Source organism: Pleurodeles waltl, chromosome 2_2 (assembly GCF_031143425.1).
Source record: "Pleurodeles waltl isolate 20211129_DDA chromosome 2_2, aPleWal1.hap1.20221129, whole genome shotgun sequence".
Lineage (NCBI taxonomy): Eukaryota > Metazoa > Chordata > Amphibia > Caudata > Salamandridae > Pleurodeles > Pleurodeles waltl.
In genome coordinates, this window is record NC_090439.1 from 678,634,960 (window position 1) to 678,655,180 (window position 20,221).

A 20,221-nucleotide genomic window follows, 5' to 3' on the forward strand; every position below is an offset into this window, starting at 1 on the left:
AGACTGAGTACCAACTTTCTGCAGTTGGAGTCATCTACTAACCAGCATTATCCAGTATGTGGAAAAACCTCAAGAACCATCCTATTTAGCAGTACCAGTGTTGAAACAATTTTTCAAAGGTCTGCTGACACAGCAATTAAGATACCATCTCAAAACTGGCAACCAAGTGTTGGATTATTGAAATGAATAGACAAGCCTTGTGAACTACACACTCCCAAGTCCATTTGTGAAAGATAAACTTCATAGTAACCATAACAAATAAACCACAGACCTTTTCCATCCAGCAGCCATTGGTGTAATATTTGTAAAGTGAAATGTATAACTCCTACGCAGGGTACCCCCAGGACTTATTTAAACTGCACACCTTCTCTAGTACTAAATCCAGTTATGTGGCTAACTGAGCTTATGATGGATATGTTTGCCTGCGGTTCCTAACTTTTTGAATATCCCCAATGCTCCGGCGGTCCATGGAAACTTTTCTTGACTGCTCTTCTATGTTGATGAGGATGTCACAATTACCATGGTTCCGCACGTGGCTCTGCATGATGTCAGTGGAGCCATAAAAGGCCCTTGTAGGTGTGCTGACGTCAGTTTCCCTTTTTCTGCATTTTCAAAGCTTAACGGTTTTTCTGATAGGCTCCCCATTGAGTTATGGCTGTCACTTTCCTAAAAATCATCTCAAATAACCTCTATTTTGAAGTTAGGCTCATTCGGCTCTTGAAAACCAAACAGATGGGTGGGTGGATTGGAAAGGAATTCATAGCCACTGTTACCCTTTGGTTTTGCTAATGATGGAAAAAATCCTAAATTCACTGTGGGGAATATTTACAAAAGCATATCTATGTGTGATAGCAATCAGCGATGGAGAATGACCGATATTTATCTCTTATAGCTATACAACACCTTTCTCATCTTTTCTATATTGATGCCATCGCTGATTGTTATATTGTCGGCTTTTATGTCTGTTATTGCTTATTTTTTTCACGTGATTTTGATTTTTATGTATTTTTGTTTTCAACTAGATGGGTGGTGCAATGGCTCCTCCAATGAAAGACCTCCCCAGGTGGCTTGAAGAAAATCCTGAATTTGCAGTAGCTCCTGACTGGACTGACATAGTTAAGCAGTCGGTAAGCTGAAGTTAATAATTTAGAGATTGATTTTGAAGCATGCCAATGCTTTACGAAAATGAAAAAAACATTTGTCTGGAATACTACTTAGTTCTTGTCAGTACATTGCGACAAGGAGAGAAACATATTTTCGTGTCCCAGTTCACATCTTCCCTGACTCATAAGTGTCCTGATTTTCAGAATTAAAACACTTCAAAATATTTACATTAATTTATAATTCCAAATATTAATTTTTGTTTGGCTGCAACTTGTCATAGGTCAGTTTATCAGACAAAGACAAATAGATTTGGTTGAAGATGGACTAAGCTGCATAAAGGACATGGTTGATTTGCACCCACCACCCAAATGTCAGAGCGAAATCACTCTTCTTAGTAGCAAATGATGATGAGCAATGGATGAGAACTACATTTTTTGATGCTTGTAAAATATTTGTGTTGAGATTTTCGAATGATAATTGGTTATGCAAATCGACAAATGGGATACCACACTAGAAATCCGCAAGTTTACTGTTGACAACTAGTTTTTTCTTTACTTGCATTCGTGGCTTGCTCCTTACATTACAATCTGGCACGTGTTATTGTAACATTCTTATTCCTGCTAGTTTTCTAGTTTGAAACATTCCTTATGTATTTGATTTACCTTTAGCGTTGTGGGTACAATCCAGTCACTAGGTTGTCTGTTGAGGATATTTGTTTGAAATGGGAAGGATTAAGTATAAATGTTAGTGCAGCGGTATGCATGTCTTGATGAATTCTGAACAAATGGGTGAATATTGAGGGATGTGTTAAAGACGGTTTCGTCAGAGGCATCCTCTTATAGAGCCTCCAAAACTAAACTTGTTGATGTGCACACGCCTGAAGGCAGCCAGTGAAGGGCTGTGTGACCTGCAGACAGCTACACATTCTCTTGAATGTAACTGAAATTCACATATCACTCAAACTTTCCAACTAGTCAGTCAGCAGGGACGAAAATGGTCAGCACACCACCATTTTCTACATTCACTACCAAGGGAGGAGGTGATGCTTATTTTCACTACAAGGACTGGTTTTGGACATGAGCACGCTGACATTGGATTATTTCCCATGGGTTCCTAACTGGTGTAAAACCTGCTAATCTGTACTGTATGGATTTAATCTGGACTCCTGGGTCAGTTAGCAAAAATTGCTAAGACTTGACCCCTAGAATAATTGCGTGATTGAGGTATGACGCTTCTTGGGTCAGCTAGTCCTTCTGACTTTTTGCAACACCATCTTAGTCCACCTCCTGGGATGCAAATTACAGACATCGTCTTGTATTATGCCTCACGATAGTGTGGGTGAGAAAGCTTGGGCCATAGATCTGCTTTGCTTTTATTTAATAGTCTAACAGTGGCGCTTGTGGACCTCAAGGTGTTATCGTCTAGACAAGTGTGAGAATGGTGCAAATCCAATGGAGACAAGGGCGTCATGGCTAATTTTTCCTCGCTTGAAGACTTGTCCCCTAGCCCTAGAATAAATGAATGCCAGTCCTGAACCTCTTCCATCATCAGTGTATATCAAAAAAGAAGTGTTTTTATTAATGTTATGAAACGAATGATAACGCACGCAGAGTTCCGTCAAACTGCCATCATTTTCGAGATTACAACACTTATCAGTAAAAGTCCATTTTGGAGCCATCACAAGGTGCAAGGAATCCCCCGGGAAATCATACACTTGGAACACTACTAATGGATGTGCCAGGGGAAAATGTTTGTTTACTTAAGTAAACTTCAGTGCACGGTTTTAATGTACCACGCCGCCAAGTGCACTTTTTTCAGTATATTTGTTCAGTGTCCATATTGTGTTCACAAAAGCATTTTACTTTAATGCATTCGGTTATTCAAACAGGGCTGACATTGGCCTACATGCAGTTCCTCATAAAACCCATCACAGGAGGTTTTGGGCCACATAAGCAACTTCTGTGTCAAATGAGAACATGAGATTCTTCATTTATGTAGCACCATGCCAGCTCTTTCAGATGAACGCAGATAAGGAGATTAGAATCTTGTGTTTCTGTTTTAAGTACCAGAAGGGGCCTGCGCAGTGCTTTGGGGTAAGAGTTGTCAATTTTACCTGCGTACACCTGAATAGCATACTTTCTCTCCTCCACACCCCGTTGTACCTCATTGTACGTGGCACCACTAAAATATTCTGCTTAGTACTCTAAAGCCATAATGTATTCCGATAAGCAATCAAAGAGGTAGATAAAGTATTTAAATATCATACAGGTAAATTCTGACCTGATTATTTCTTTAACAACCAGGGTATTTCCTGACGTGAGGCACATGGACTTTTTTAGACTATTACGTTGTGGTCTTTAAACGCCATGTTCAAATTATTTTCTGTATAAGATATGCCCCTCCTAACATCTCCTTTCCAAAGCATGTCACTTTTTAAGTCTCGGCTAGACCGCGCATGCGCTGCCTCGAAGAAACATGTTGGATAAGCTTTGTGAGTGTCAGCCTGCCCACAGGCTTCCCATTTGCTGTCTCCATTGTCACACTCATATTCTTTATCCCCATTTGTCCATGGCATGCGTTTGTCATGCCTCTTCTGTGTTTAGTCCTCCCTGAGAGCATGGACCAATTACTGTCCCGCCACTGCTTCCATTTTAGGATCAGTTTCAGGAACTACATTTTCTTTTCTAAAGAGTACTCAACATGAGCATTTGTGTTTTCACTTGCAGCTTCAGGTTCCTCTGTAAACAGGCCTGTAAATCTTGTTCTTCTCATCACATTTGATGGCCATTCAAAGACCAAGGTTAAATGTCAGACACTGTTTTCTGAGGGTGCCTTTTAACTATTTTGTACATGATTGGCGTATGTCAGGTCTGGCATCAATATGATATACTTGTAACTCTGAGTGCCCGTGATTAACTTTCTAAACATGTGGCTAACCCATACTTATATCTCTTCTATTTAAAGACTTAATTTGAGCGCATGTTTACATACAAAATCAAGCAGTGCAAAGCCTTTGTTTAAGCCCATGTTGCAAAATAATTTCACATGCATTCATAATTCAATGTAATGTTGCATATTTAAATACTTTCAGCATACTGCTACTGCGTTTATCTTTATTCATTTTATTTGCAGTGCAACATTACTTTGAACCCTGAGTGCATCTGATTGAATTGTAAAACATAGGCTTACACAAAGGCTTTTATTCACATGATTTTATTTACCTAAACAAACTCTTTCCATTGCAGTGATGGAAGCGCGATTTAAGTTAGTTTTGGGCCCCAATCACAATTAAAAATGTTTCATCAACAAATCTGTGTACAAATAAACAATGCTTTGCCAGTGCAACATTACTTATAATTTTGCTTTACTTTCAAGATACTCACTTAAAAGGCTTTACATGGGTTTCATGTTAGACATGCACTCGCATAAAAAAAGCCTCTGTGAAATAGAAGTGCAAGTCTATATTGACCTCCTCTTTGAGGTTATATTTTATCATGCCTGTGCGCTTGATCATCAGTTGTTATATCCATCAAATTAAAGGCTGACCATCGCATGGAAACAACAGCTACTATGTTATATTTAGCAACATACATTTCCTTTATATACCTTTCATTAATTTCTTTCACATGATGGTGCAAGAAATATATAGTGGAAAAAAACATACTCTGTAAGAACAAACGCATTGTTCCATGCATGCAGGGAGACCACAATTGCTTACACTGTGCCATCTAATGTAAATAGCATTATTATTCCATGATGCAATTTGTAAGAGAACGGCTATGAAGATGTCGCTTCTCTGTCGGAGTGTCAGCTGTGCTGCTTTAAGTGCTCCTTCCACCATATGGGCGAGGGCACATTACATGCTCCGCTGGTGATGCTACACGGAGGTCAGGTCTCACCTGGCACAGATTGCACATGGTTGCTCTGATGCGTCATTACCACTTACAGCGCCTATAGACATTAACATTGACAACGCCTATAGCTCTGGGATTGCCAAGACCTATTGACTTTGCCAGTACTTATTGATTAAAGAGTTTACAGACGGTGGTCAGTCAAACATGTAAGTAAATGAACATGCATTTATGAAGTGCATAGCAATGTTTATAAGGTATCCTGCTGCTAAAAAATACACTATGGCTTATGAGGCAAGAAGAAGCCGGAAAAACCTTTAAGCTTGGCAGATGGGCCGCCATCTCTTAAGACCTTCCCCGAATTCCTCTTGAGTGCTGCTGTAAGAATGGGAGAAAATGTTTTCTCCCTAGTTAGCTCCTCCAGTGCTGTGAGCAGATTTGTATTGGCTGTTCTCGTGAACCACAAATTCCTTAAGTGTTTATTTTTGCATTATCGTGCTTATGCTTGGACACAGTGCAAGACGAGCAAGAGGAGGACGAAGTTGTGGATAATGAGAGGCAGAGCAGCAAGAGAAAACTTTGCAATGCAGTTAATAGACAATTGCTCCATTGAGTTCACATTAGATAATGTGACGTGAGCTGTTGTTTGAGAATAGTTTCACTAATATCCACTTTACTACATCCCCAAAATGTAAGGTGACTTGCAGTATCCTTTTCATTTTTTATTCTTTGCATATGCTTCCTTCTTAGGGAACCCTCTTACTATCCCCCCCCCACCAAAGCGTACACAACATTTGATACCAGAGAACTTGTGTTGGAGCTACCTAGTGGACCAGAGCGAGCTGAGAAGATGCTTGTTTACAAGCTGGGATAAGGCTCTCCTATCATTTCCATAAGTCAGGCTGCTTCTCACTTAAACAACGTTTATACACATGCATGGTTTCCTTTTAGGAGCCACATATAATAATGTATTTGGAGCAGAAATTAACTGTAAACATCCCCCTCAGGAGTACTCTCGATTGCCTTTGCCATAAAGGTGAGTGAACCTGCTAGACTTTGAATCTGTGACTGTCAGTTGTACACACATCTCGGCAGCGCGGGTTAAAACAGGAAGAGCCTGATTCAGAGTTTGACGAACAGGTTACTCTGTCACTAGCGTGGCAGATGTCCCATTCGCCTTAGAAGTGTCATAGGAAATAATGGACTTGTAATAAGACGGACGTGATGTCCGCCGCGTTTGTGACAGAGTAGGCCTGCTGCCAAACTCTGATTCCGTCCCTAGAGCAAATTCTACATTTTGCTGTCAGTATTGATGACTGATGATGATCATGAAGTTGATGCTGGGGGAAACGCCTGCAGCTCCTGCTGCATAGAAATCACTGTGCGGTTCCATTTAGAGTGCCTTGTCACGTCTGCATAACTAGAATTATCTGTTGGTTGCTTGGTGTAAGGGCTATGTGCCGTGGCTTCTATGTTTTCTTTAGCTACTGAAGTAATACAGCTTCCCTATTCCTTTGGAAGAGTTTCTCCTCCATTTTTCAATCATTGTCTTCTAAAGCACTGGAAATCGAGTGAAAATTGAGACAATTGTGCCTACTTCATTAGTAGGTTGGCATTTACTATGTAGGCTTGCTTTTGTTACCGCTACAAATACCATAGCACCAGTGGAACCTCCCACTGCGCGGCCTGTATGCTGAGTGAGGGGAACATCCATGAAGGCACATCTGTTTAATGTAGGTTAGTGGTAGCAGATAGGCCTGCTGTAAGCATCCTTATAACTGACGCTGGTTTTTGGAGAGTCCATTAGTAATGGACATGATTAGAGCACGTTCAAGTAATGTAGAATGCTTAGCAAAGTACTTAATTCCTTTCGACGTTTGAACAAATGTTGTTTGTCACAGTTTCACGGTTCCTAAAAATGAAACAATAGTACCTTTCAATAGTATTGACCCATTCCAAAGATTGTGTCACATGTGTTTACTTTTCATTTTTCACAGGGCTTTGTTCCCGAGTCCATGTTTGACCGTCTTCTAACAGGCCCTGTTATAAGGGAGGAAGGGTCAAGTCGAAGAGGAAGAAGGCCAAAAAGTGAAATTGCCAAAGCAGCTGCAGCCGCTGCCGCTGTAGCCTCGACGTCTGGAATCAATCCACTGTTGATGAACAGCCTATTTGCTGGCATGGACCTTGCAAGCCTTCAGAATCTACAGAATCTGCAGTCTCTCCAGCTTGCAGGACTCATGGGATTTCCTACAGGACTTGCTGCTGGAGGTGATGCTAAAAATCCGACAGCTATGTTGCCTTTAATGCTGCCAGGTATGGCGGGTTTGCCAGGCATGTTTGGACTAAGCGGATTGTTGAATAGTTCACTCACAGTTGCTGCAGGAAACACCACTACAGCTTCGAGTCGAGGAGAAACGGGGGACGGCACTTCAAAATGCGGGGATAAGACAAGTGAGAATGAAGATGAAAAAGATTCAGAAATAAGCACAGATACTGCTACTGACTCTGCCAGTGCTGCTACTGCCACAACTGGATTACCCACAAACGCACTCGCCTTCAATCCTTTCCTTCTGTCCACCATGGCCCCAGGCTTGTTTTACCCATCTATGTTTCTACCTCCAGGGCTGGGGGGATTGACATTGCCTGGTTTCTCGGCACTTGCAGGACTTCATAATTCAGTGAGTGCCCACGAGGGGAATAAGGCTGCGGACAAAGTTGAGGAGACCTCATTTAAAGAGGAGGAGCACATGGAGGGCAGCGATGCTGAGGAGAGCCTTGATAAAACTGCAGATTCATCCGTTTTGGAAGATGAACTAGCACAGGGTGAAGATTTAGACTCGCTTGATGGAGGGGATGAAATAGACAGCAACGAAAATGGTGAATAACCAGTACCAGTTACAGTTAAAGTGTTTTAAACTTTTGACAAGTGGTAGTCCTACTGTTTACACTCACAGTAAATGTCCATACCTAGTTTTATAAGCTGTTCTGTAACATAGTGTAGCAAAAAAAAATCCCAAGTCATGTTATACAGATGTGTCAAAAGGTATCTCGGTCATTAAGTATTGTGCAGTGCATTATTTATTATCCCTAGGAGAGATGAAATTTGAGAGCTGATCATGTCTTTTTTACGGAAATTTACTTAATGCGCTGCTTTTTTTTGGTACCATTGGTATTGTAATAAAAGCAGCAGTTTGTAATCAAGTGGTGCAAATAGAAGGAAGTGCTGCTGAAAGGAAGTATGAAGTTATATATTTAATTTTTTTTTTTTCTTTTGCTGTGAAGGTCAGAATGAATTTTACAATATACATATCATATGTACACATCTGTTTTGACTGTATATGGGAGTTCACACACACAACACACTTTCTGACAATCTACATGATAGTGTGAATGTCTCGATCCTGAGACGCAGCAATAATAAGGCAGCTGTTGAATGTGAAGTGTACCTTTTGGAAATCAACCCACTGAGAAGGTTATTACAGGATAAAACTACAGATTAATCGTCTCATGATCTTGTAATGCACTGGTATAGACAAAATAATCAGGTACCTTTTTTTTTTTTTTTTTAAATAAAAGGACTTTGTTACTTTAGCAACAAAGCTAAACAGCATTACCTCAACTCTAAACTAGCCTTGAAGTTTACAGACATGACTTTGTAAATGTATTGTTTTTCTTTGTTGTGATGTCTGTCTTTTTCTTTTTGAAACTGCTATCATGTAAGATATGATGTAAATTGCTGCCAACTGTAGTAATGATGCTTTTAATAAAAGTGACCCATGATATGCAGTGATGTAATTGGCGAATGTAGCAGTGTCTAGAGGAACCAAATCACGCCTGGTGTTCAGATTGTTTTTTACTATAGAAGAACGTACAGTATTGAAGTCTAGTGTGTGTATATTTAGATATACATATACATTTATCATACTGTTTTTAGACTCCTAAAAGACTAGCTGCCACTTTATGCACTGGGTCCCAAAGGACCATCGAGCACGGCGGGAGGTAAAACATTGAAATTCATCCTTGTTATGCCAGTCTAAATCACTGCAGAGCAAGAAAGGCATCAGTCGATTTTTCTTCTAAAAGACCTTAGCCAATAAACGATTAGAAGTAAAGGCTATATTTGAGAGCGTTTGGTATACTAGATGAGCAAAAAAGCAAACATAACATTAGGTTTAATTTTAGTACTATCCATGTCAGTTATGAATGGGTAATTTAAAACAAATAAGAAGGCAGTGGTGTCAGCAAAGTGCTCTAGCCCTGTCCTGTATATCGGAGTTTCTGATATACTGGAGTTTCTGATGCCAGGAACAACTTTGCCAAACAGCTTGCGCATGATTTGAACACCTAACCCAGTCTTTTAAACCAAAGGGTCTTGTACAGCGCTACTGGTTTTTACCCTTTATGGCATCTGATAGTCGAGATTATGTATGCAGGAGCACGGTTTTTACTGTGTTGGATCATCTGGTTAGAAAAAAATGCTGCTGCAAAGTTCTAAAAGGCATGTGCGAGAGTTTAAACAGTGTGCCGATTTTACTGTTGTTCGATTATTTGTTTACCTTGAGAATATGAACTGTTATTTATATATAAATATATATTTTTATGTTCACTGACTGGCATAAGCCATTTATTTGGCCTCATCAAAATTGAACATTTCAAAACTTCATTGGGGGAAAAAAAGACATAAAACCTAGAAGAAAATGAAAAAAATAGTGAATGGACTATATGCCTCACTTTGGAGAAAAAAAAATCCGAAGTATTTCAGTTTCCAGACATAGAACATACTTCATCAAGGATGTCACGGAGTCCTGATAACCTTCTTGTGTTTATATATTTCAACTTTGCATCTTTCGAGTGGTCTTCAACTTTTCGTCTCAAATACTTTCATCCTTCAGGAATGCTGAAAGACAACTATTTTCCAAATTCTTATTGTAGCAGTTCGACCTAAATTGTAAAATAAAGAATTGATGCAAACACAAAATGGAGATAGGCAGGCTCCACACTGGATCGGAACACAGCTCGTTATGGAACCAAGTCCTAATTTTAGCATAGTCCTGTTCCTTTTAACCCCAAGACTGTTGATGAATTTTTCAGCATCTCTTAAAGTGGAACTCTACTTTTGGAGCAGTGCATAACTGACAGTGGGGTAGTTGCCACCACCAAATGCATAAGAACTGTATTGCATCAGATTGTAACATACTAATGTTTTTGAATTTTACAGAATAACTATTTTCCCATTGTCTGTTCTCCGCCTTTTGAATATTTTTATAAAGTTTTTTTTGTTTTTTTTGTTCAACTTTGCAAAATGCAATACAGATTTAAAAGGTAGGGCGGTTTTACTGTATGTAGATTTTGAGAAAACTCTTTATTTTGGTACAGATATATTATTTTCCCATCCTTTCTTGACCATGACTTTCCCCTTTGTTTAAGTAGTGTGCCTGACCGCTACCAAAGTTAAATACAAATACAGTTACGTTTAATAAAGAGTGTTGTTTTAAAACATGTGATAATTTGAATTAACCATTCATGGTTTCCTTGCATGCAGTTTGTGTGGAACAGCTGACGACTTCTCATGGAACAAGTTATCTGTCATTCACTCTAGGATGTGCACTGAAGGCAGCATGAAAATAGCCACTGCTGAAGAAAGTTGGTACAAAACACGGTTTTGAAGAGTTAAGTGGCTTGTCAGCAGCTACAGAACAATATGTCCCAATTATGGAAAATCCCCCACAAAGTATCAGCTTAGTATGTTAATATCTTATAGAGACTTCTAGTTGCAGATTCCTTACCTTCAAATTTTTCCCCAGGCGTCAGACTGGATCTGGAGATTTCTTCTTAGAGCAATACCCTTGCGCGTCAGTAGGTGACATTGTTCGACTTTGCGGGCGTCGTAGTCACTGTGATGACATCAGGAGTAGTACATAGACGCCACCTCAGCACAATGCCGTAAGTTCTTTTTGCGCCACACGCTGACCTGGAAAGAGCTACCCTGGTCTCTTTTTGACAAATTTCGACCCTTTTGTCAAGTTTGTTGGTGAGTTTTTTTTTTTTTGTTTTTTTTTGGGTGCGTCGATGTCCCCGAAGACCGGTTTCAAACTGTGCGAGGACTATCACTGCATGATGTCTGTGATGGATCAGCATTGGGTCTGTTTGTGGTGCCTGGAGTGGGACCACAACCCGTGCCGGGCCATGCACCCGAAGGCCTTGAGAGAGCGGTCCCTCAAGCTTATGGGGGGCCGGCGCTAGACTCCGCGTAGGTCCCAGTCTCGCTTGAGGGGAAGGTCTCGAGGCTGCTCGCAGAGCCACCACCATTCTAACCCCACAGTCTTCGAGACAAGGTAAGAAGAAGAAGAAGTCGAAGAGATCCCGTCAATCTTCAACTTCACCCCGTCGCTTGACTGATGTGACACGGGAGGAGCGTCTATGCTAGAGGCCTCCATCTTTGGAGACTGCTTCTGGGTCCGCTTCACACTTCCCCAAGTTTCCGAGAGACGGAGCGACCCCTAACCAACTGAAAGAGTTTTATGAGGCCATGCACCTCATTTTTGGGCATGCCAACCCCGATACGGAGCCTTTGGGCCCAATGGGTTCCGTCGGGGGCCTTCGGGTTATGCAGCTTCAGCTTCGGCCACCGAGGTCCCCTCTGGGTTCGCTCTCCGATCTGCACTGGCGCCGGTCATACCATTGAGACCTTCCCCAGTGCCGGTTTGATTGTCGACGCTCCAGACGTCAGTGGTGCCCACCATTGACGTCGACCCAATCCTCATCCCCAACAAGTCAGAACGGCGGCATCCGATGCTCACTCTGTCTTCGATGGAGCCTATTTACCCCAGGTCGGATTATGACCCTTTTTCTTAAGGGCACGAATTTGGGGATGGTTTGGAGGGGTCCCTGGACCGTTATGAATACCAGGATGATCCTAATTTGGACTGGGCTCAGGAGTTGGGTGAGGCCAGTGGCCTGGATACTTCTCCAGATGCTGGCATGCGGTCTCCTCCTACTGTGGCTATTGCGGAGAGTGCAACTTATTCTGTGGTGGTCAGTAGGGCGGCTGAGGTCCTTTACATTGAGCTGCCTACGGTTCCAGTAGGGTCAAATCTCCTGATTGAGGTGCTTCAGCCAGGGGCTTCCACATCTGAGCCCCTTCTGCCATTAAGTGAAGCCCTCCCAGATGTCCTATTGGGTACTTGGTCCAGACCCAACACAGGGGCTCCTGTGAACAGGACTATCGCATGCTGCCATCGGCCAAACCCTGAACGACCCTAAATTCCTGTCCCAACACACCACGCCTAAGAGCCTTGTCATCCAGGCATCCTCTTCCTCGGGCACATTCCCTTCCGCACCCCCGGATAGGGAATCAAAAAGGCTGGAACAATTTGGGAAGATGATATTTTCTTCCTCCTGTCTCATGCTGCAGTCTGAACACTGCATGCCTTTTGGGCCGCTATACCCACTCTCTGTGGGATACGGTTACACAGATTCTGCCACAGGTACCGGGGGAGGCCCGTGCTATTGTCTCCCAAACTGTCACCAATGGGAGAGATGTGGCAAAGTTCACGATCAGATGTGAGCTGAACCAACCATCTCTAGGTACATAGGTTGCGACAATGGTGTCCTTGAGGCACCACACCTGGTTGCGTACATCTGGTTTTTGGGGGGATGTCCAACAGACTCTTGTGGACATGCCCTTTGATGGCTCCCGTCTCTTTGGACAGAAGGTGGACTCTGCTTTGGAGAGGTCCAAGGACTCCTGGGCTACGACTCGATCACTTGGCCTTTCTACTGCCCCTCGCCCCAAACAAGTCTGCTTTTCGCCCCTTTCATGGCCAGGGAAGGGGCTCCCTGTTGCATCCTCATCCCAGCCACCGTGCCACCCATGCTGTTCAGCCGCTGCGTGGCCGGGAATGCGGAATCCTGCGTGGGACAGGGAACCAGAGGTCTGCCAAATCCACCGCTGCCTCCGTTGCAGCCTCCAAATGTTCCTAGTCCGTCACCTCACTCCGATCCAGTTGGCGGCAGGATTTGACATCACCTTCCCCAGTGGGAATCCCTCACTACGGACAGGTGGGTTTTGGAGATTATTCCAAGGGACTACCCCCTCCCCTTCGAATCTGCCCCACCAGCCATGCCTCCATCAGTCAGCCATATTCCGGACGATAATTTGGCACTTCTCCGCCAGGAAGTTGCGGCTCTCTTGGCCAAGGGAGCCATAGAGAAGGTCCCTGCACCAGAAGTAGGTCGTGGTTGTTATTCCCGCAACTTTCTGGTGCCTAAAAAGGACAAGGGCTTACATCCTATCCTAGACCTTCGGACCTCAATTACTTCCTCAAGAAAGAGAAATTCAGAATTGTCACTCTGGCTTAGGTCCTGTCTGCCTTGGAGACTGGATGGTAGCATTGGACTTGCAGGACGCTTATTTCCACATTCCCATCCTGCCTGCCAACAGACACTACGTACGATTTGTGGTAGGTCACAAGATCTTTCAATTTACCATGCTCCCCTTCGGCCTTCCCAGCGCCCCTCAGGTGTTCACAAAAGTGATGGTGTGGTTGCACATCTGCACAGGTTAGAGGTTTCAGTCTTCCCCTACCTAGACAACTGGCTGTTGAAGGTGGACTCGCCCCAGAAAGTCATCTCCCACCTTCAGACTACAGCGAACCTCCTGCACACACTGGGGTTCACTGTGAACTTGCCCAAGGCACATCTGGCTCCCTCTCAGACGCTCCCTTTCATCGGAGCTGTTCTGGACACAGTGCAGTTTCGGGCTTATCCTTCCGAAAAGCGTGTCCAAGATATTCACTCTATGATGCCGATCTTTCAGCCTCTGTCTTGGGTTTTGGTGAGACTAACTCTGAGGCTGCCGGGTCTTCCGACCTCCTGCTAGTGACACATGCCAGATGGCATATGCAGGCTCTGCAGTGGGACTTGAAGTTCCAGTGGGCGCAGTATCAGGGAAATCTCACACGGTCCATATCTCAGAGGGGACTGCGAACGATCTGCAGTGGTGGCTTTTGAATCCGCATTGGGTCCACCGCAGATCCCTCTCCCTTCCAGATCTATCCATAGTGACTGATGTCACTTCTGGGATGGGGCAGCCACATGGTAGAGGAAGATCACAGGCCTCTGGTCTCCAGCGAAGTCTGGGCTCCATATCAATCTTCTGGAGACCTGGGCTATCAGGCTTGCGTTCAAAGCATTTCTTCCCTCTCTGAAAGGGAAAGTAGTGCAAGTGTTCACGGACAACACTACTGCCATGTGGTACTGCAACAAACGGGGCATAGTAGGGTCCTGGACCCTTTGTCAGGAGGCACTACGCCTCTGGACATGGTTGGAACACCAGGACATTACCCTGGTGGGTCAACATCTGGCAGGCTCTCTGAACACCAGAGCAGACTAACTCATCCATCGATGCATAGCTGATCACAAATGGCGTCTCTATCCGGAGGTGGCACAAGGTCTCATTCAGAAGTAGGGAGAGCCTTGGTTAGAACGGTTCACCTCCGCAGAGAAAACAAAATGTCAGCTGTTTTGCGCATTGGAGTTTCCAAGGCGGCACTCGCTCGAAGACTCTTCATCTCGAGTGGAACTCCAGCCTCCTTTACACCTTTCTGGCTAGACCACTTCTGCCCAGAGTTCTCAAGAAAGATCAGGAACTAATGGGCCCAAATTATCTTGGTGGCTCCACACTGGGCACGGAGAGTATGGTATCCCGAGCTATTGAGCATGGCCATGGATCCTCCACTCAGAATGCCTCTTTGGTAGGATCTTCTGTCACAGCAGCAGGAGACTGTTCTCCACTAGAACCTGTCCAATTTCCGCCTTCATGCGTGGAGTTGGAGCGGCTGCTGTAGACAGCTTTTAACCTTTCACTGGAAGTCTGTGACGTTATCTTGGCAGCCAGGCATCCCTCCACCAAAACGGTATACGCCTGTCGTTGCATACATTTGTGGCATGGTGTACCAACAAATCTGTTGATTTCCCCCTCTCTGCTCCTCTTTCTGAGATGCTTTTGTTCATCCTTTCTTTAGCCCAGCAGGGCTCTGCTTTGGGCACCCTTAAAGGGTATTTATCGGTTATTTTGGCCTTTCTTAGGTTACCTAATCAGCCCTCACTCTTTAAGTCTCCTATTGTCAATCAATTCCGTAAAGGTCTCACCCATTTATTTCCTCCCACTCCATTTATCATGCCTCAGTGGGACTTCAAAATTGTCCTTACTTTTCTAATATGCACTCCATTCGAGCCGATGCACAATTGCCCTTTACAGCTCCTCACTTTCAAGACTGTTTTCCGTGTTGCCATCACGTCTGCTCGCAGAGTGAGTGATCTTCAGGCTCTTTCTTCAAAGCCATACTTGTCTGTGCACCCTGACAAAGTGGTGTTGCACACTAAGGCCTCCTTCCTTCCCAGGGTTGTCGCACCTTTTCATGTAGGCCAGCCCATCACCTTACCTACTTTTTATGCGCCCCCACGTCCTTCTCATGAGGAGGAGAGACTCCACTGTCTGGACCCAAGAAGAGCGTTGGCGTTCTATCTAAATCGTACTAATGATTTCCGGGTGGACGATCAACTCTTTCTTGTATATGTGGGTGCGAAAAAAGGGAAGGTGGTGCAAAAACGTACTATCTCTCGATGGGTACGTCTTTGCATCAAGATGTGCTACACTTTGGCCAAGAAGCAACCCCCCCGAGGGCTTGCACACACATTCCACCAGAGAAACTGCTGCTTCCACTACTTTAGCACGTGGAGTTCCTTTCCTGGATATCTGCCAGGCAACTACAAGGGCATCCCTGCACACATTTGCTAAATATTACTGCCTGGACAGTCCGGTCCGTCGGGACGGCTATTTTGGTTGTTCGGTCCTGCAGGACTTTCTAGTATGATCTTGGTTCGCAGCCCACCTCCAAGGATGGCATTGCTTGGGTATCTATTCTAAGGTAAGGAATCTGCAACTAGAAGTCTCTATCAGATGTACAAGGGTCTTCCCTTCGGTAACAATATATCTGGTAGAGACATATTCTAGTTGCAGATTCCTTACCGGCCCACCCACCCGCCCTGCTTGCAATCTGATTTCTAGCAACAGGGATTCACTATTCAGGACCTTAGCTCTGGCACACCAATCTCAGTGTTCTTTGCAGCTCTGTGCTTTGGCATGGAAAGTTGTTAAAAGAAATTGGCATCACTGCGCTGAGGCGACGTCTATGTACCACTTCCAATGTCATCACGGCGACTATGACGCCCCATGGAGTCGCCCGATGCCACATACGGACGCGCAAGGGTATTGCTCAAAGAAAAAAATCTCTGGATCCATTTTGACACCTGGGGAAAAATTCTAAGGTAAAGAATCTGCATGTAGAATGTCTCTACCAGAAATGTCATTACCAGATGTAAGTAACTTGTACTTTACTTTTAGTGCATGGTGATAAATTGCAAAAAGGTGTTTTTCCGACTCCTCTTTTGTCCCCGAAAATGCTCACTAAATGTTTTTTTCAATACATACTATTTTCTTGATTTTTATTCTTTATTTTTTTTTTATTACTATTATATTTGTAGACTGTTTCTCATGTTTTATATTTGGGAGTATCAAATGGAATCAACTTAATGACTGAACATACATTTGGTTACCATCTACGTTTTGAACATTTTAATGAACTCTCAATAGTGTGAGATAATTTTTGTCAAACTATCTTAATTGAATTTTAACAGGGCATGTTGTCATACTGAAATTCTTTGACATTAGGATGACCTAGGATGACATTAGGATTCCAATAATAGCGACAGCTATCAATATGTACAGTTGCTTCTAGCAGAATACCGCTGTAGCTTAACAAAATAGAACAGCTTGACCTCTGGTTACAGTGCCATGATAATCATCTTTGATACAGTACCCAACTTCTACTCCCCTCCCCACAACCAGAAACTTTGTCTAATGGTAGTAGCTTTTTAGAGGACATAGTGAGTGGACACCCGGAGAGTAAACAGGGAGTGTCTATGGATGGTTTCGGTGATCCAGAAACATGGCTAATGAGTCTTTAACTGTGATTGCATTTGGAATAGGTGGAGCTCCCTTGTGCGAGTGAGGCAAGCCATGAGTGAAAGACCTTCTGATAAAAACTTCACTAGGGGGCCCGTTCGGTACTCAAAATTCTTTTAGTTATCTAATAAGCCATTGGCCATTCTTTCCTTAGTCAGGCATTGCCAGAGTCTAGCATACCACTGGGATAGAGATAGAGCTGTGGGCTTTTTCCAATTTTATTGCAGGGCAGTCTTTAGCAGCTCCGAGACACAATTACAGAATGGGACGATCGCTTAGTTTGGTGCATAAGGGTCTCATTGAGTACGCCCAATAGGTAAAGCCTAGTGTAGCTGGGATTGGGCAACCCAATATAGATTTGATCTTTGCCAACATTTTGGACCAGAAGGGTCAAGTAAGAGGGAAGTCCCCCTAGGTAAGTTTAAAATCCCCAAGCAGCCCCAGCCCATAGCATAAATCTGAAGCAGGGGGTAAATTGGTTTGGCGTGGTAGAGTTTCTGATCGTATAATAGTTTGTAGTGGGCCTCCCTCATTCCTAGTAAATGGTTAAATCTAGCTATGTCTTCCAGGAGCTTCTACAATTGTTCATCTGGAATGTGGTTATCCAGTATTGTGGTCCAAAATTTGACATGGTGTGGTTGGGTAGCAGGTAAGGTATGTAATAAATGGGCATACAGAAAGTAGATGGTACCTTTAGCCCCCATTACCTGTCAAACAAATTTTTCAGTTTGGGACAGTTCCCTTGTGACGGCTTATCACACATCTAGGTGAAGGACCCAGTGTTTCAGTTGTGCATAGTGATACCTCCGTGAGGTTGCCAAGCCAAAGTCTTGTTGGCAGTTTTCGAAAATAAGGCTCTATCATTCATGAAAAAGACTGGAAATAGTAAGACATAACCCCCCCTCCACCTGTCAAAGGGGACCGGTGTGAGCGCCAGAGGGAAGGCAGGGTTAAAGTGGGATAGGACTGTATGGTGAGGGGAAGGTCACCCACCCAGTCGGTCGATTCATGATGCCCCATACCGGGTGTCTCTTGTGGGAGTGCTAAGGTGTTAGGGAGTCTGGTCCGCATTCAGTTTCTATAGACCATCCCATATCTATCACCCTACCACTGCTCTGTCCATATGAAGCCAGTGCTTGTCCCCTGGTCGTATGTCATATGTTTGAGGCATAGCAAGGTAAACTCCGCTCTTTTAGTATAGATGGCATTCAATTTCCACCTGAGGGCTGTGACCTTGATTTGCTGTGCAAGAGTAGGGTTACCTTTATGAGCCTGTTTCGCCCCTTGAAGCTCCACTTCAATAGCCAGTCTGTCTTGTCTTTTTTTTTTTTTTTTTGGTTAGCATGGCTAATAAGGAAACATATTTCTCTCGTAGGGGATTTCCATGTATAGTCATAAGCACTGAATAGTTCCGCGCGCCTGCGGGGACCCCGGAGCACTGTTGTGTAGTATATTCTTAAGTGCAATCATCAGCTCCTTGACAAAAAAGGTCTGTGAAAAACACTTAAGAATAACAATGTGCAGCCTATGTGAACAGCTACACAGGCCAAATTGTTAGAAGAAAAAACAGTTGTAGTGTAAATTTCACGTTTAAACCTCTATTTATTCTATAAATACATAAATAAATACATTCTCATATTTTATTTACACCTCATGAGAATAAAACAATGTAGGGCAGTGTAGCCCATAGGCTGCCATTATACAGAATTAAAATAGAGCTGTGCCTTTAAGAAAAGTAAAGTCTTCCTGTTTCCCATCATGCACAGCAAAAGGCAGTTGCCTCAGTTCTTTTTTCCGGCTCCTGCTGACAGGACCCTGAAGCATTGAGCTCTACCTCACAAAAGCTTTTGTGACAGAAATTCATTGAAATATCTTCTGAATTTCATTTTCACTCGACGTTTTTACCTTTGAGTGATCATTTTCTACTGATTTCTGTTAAATTCTGACAGAATTTGAGGTTTTTTCTAGTTAGAAATGCCTTCACTTTTTGATAAATGTCCTTCTTGTGGAAGAAAGAAGGCTAAAACAGATCCACATAGGGTCTGTATAATTTGTCTTCCATCCAGCCACAAACCGGAGTCGTGTGACATTTGTAAAACCTTCTCTAGAAGAACCCTTCGTGATAGAGAGAAGATCCGACTTCAGGCGAGAGAGGACAGGAGAAAAAGTGGCCATTCCACTACAGAGCGAGGAGAAGGTCAGACTTCTACCAGGGCTCAACCTGTTTCCTCCATGACTCCTTCCAGACCTGCTGAAAAACGACATAGATCTCCGACGACGTCGAGAGCGTCGACGTCGAAGCAGGGAACGGCGCCAACATGTTCGCCGGCGAGGAGTGCTTCGCCGGCGAGAAAAAGACATTGTTCGCCGTCGACAGCTATTTCGCCGTCGAGGCGGTGAAGACACCCGACGTCGAGAGGATCTGGGTCGCCGTCGACACGGCAAACACAGTCCACGCCAAGGAGATCCGAGTCGGGCTCGCCGTCGACACGGCGAGGGAGATCGCCGTCGAGAGAGAGTGTTCGCTGTCGGAGGCGTTCACCGTCACTGCACCGACGTCGAGGTTCGTCGTCGAGAGGTTCTCAGCGGCGAGACGAGTCGACGTCTAGAGGCACTCGGCGTCACCGCAGTTCGACGTCGAGGAGTGCTTCGACGTCGAGAAGACCATCTAAGAGGCCTAGAAGGGTTTATACAACCTCGGAATCCTCGGCCTCGCTTATCCTACTTCCAGCATCACCACAGCTCTCGCAAAGGCAGTCGCCGTTACCACAGACGCCGGTAACACCTACGGCTCCTCTTCCGGCGCCTCCTCCAGAACCTGTTCCGAGGACCCCAACGCGATCTGCAGGGCGTTCTGGTTATTCCTCGAGGCGTACATCTACCTCTAGGCACCGTCGTCAGGAATCACATCATGGACATTCTTCATCGTCCACACGAGACTACTCTCCAACCTTATCGGACTCACCGTCCCCAAGAGTGTCTCCCATAGATGATGTCAACACATTTCAGGAGGTCTTAGTGAGAGGGGCAACCAAGCTGAATATCCCGCTAGCAGCTCCGGCCCCATCGACATCAGTGATCTTTGAGACCTTGCATCAAAGGACATCTTCACGACCTTTACTTCCACTGGTTCCGGGTCTTATTGAGCCAGCAATGGACATTTTTCTCACGCCGGCTACAACAAAGTCTGCTCCTTCCAGACTCATTAAAAAGTACCGTCCACCAGAGCAAGATCCTC

At 44.1% G+C, this 20,221-nt stretch overlaps 1 protein-coding gene across 4 annotated transcripts in view; it reads left to right on the top strand.

The window, feature by feature from the left end:
* Positions 1 to 8,750, top strand: part of CHD7 (chromodomain helicase DNA binding protein 7) — a 552,230-nt gene extending 543,480 nt beyond the window's left edge. For all 4 annotated transcript variants that reach the window (XM_069220233.1, XM_069220235.1, XM_069220234.1 and 1 more), the window contains 2 exons: positions 1,023 to 1,127; positions 6,953 to 8,750. In XM_069220233.1, the coding sequence (XP_069076334.1) occupies positions 1,023 to 1,127; positions 6,953 to 7,840 (993 nt within the window). In that variant the 3' untranslated portion in view covers positions 7,841 to 8,750. The remainder of the gene's footprint in view (positions 1 to 1,022; positions 1,128 to 6,952) is intronic.
* Positions 8,751 to 20,221: the final 11,471 nt, after the last annotated feature.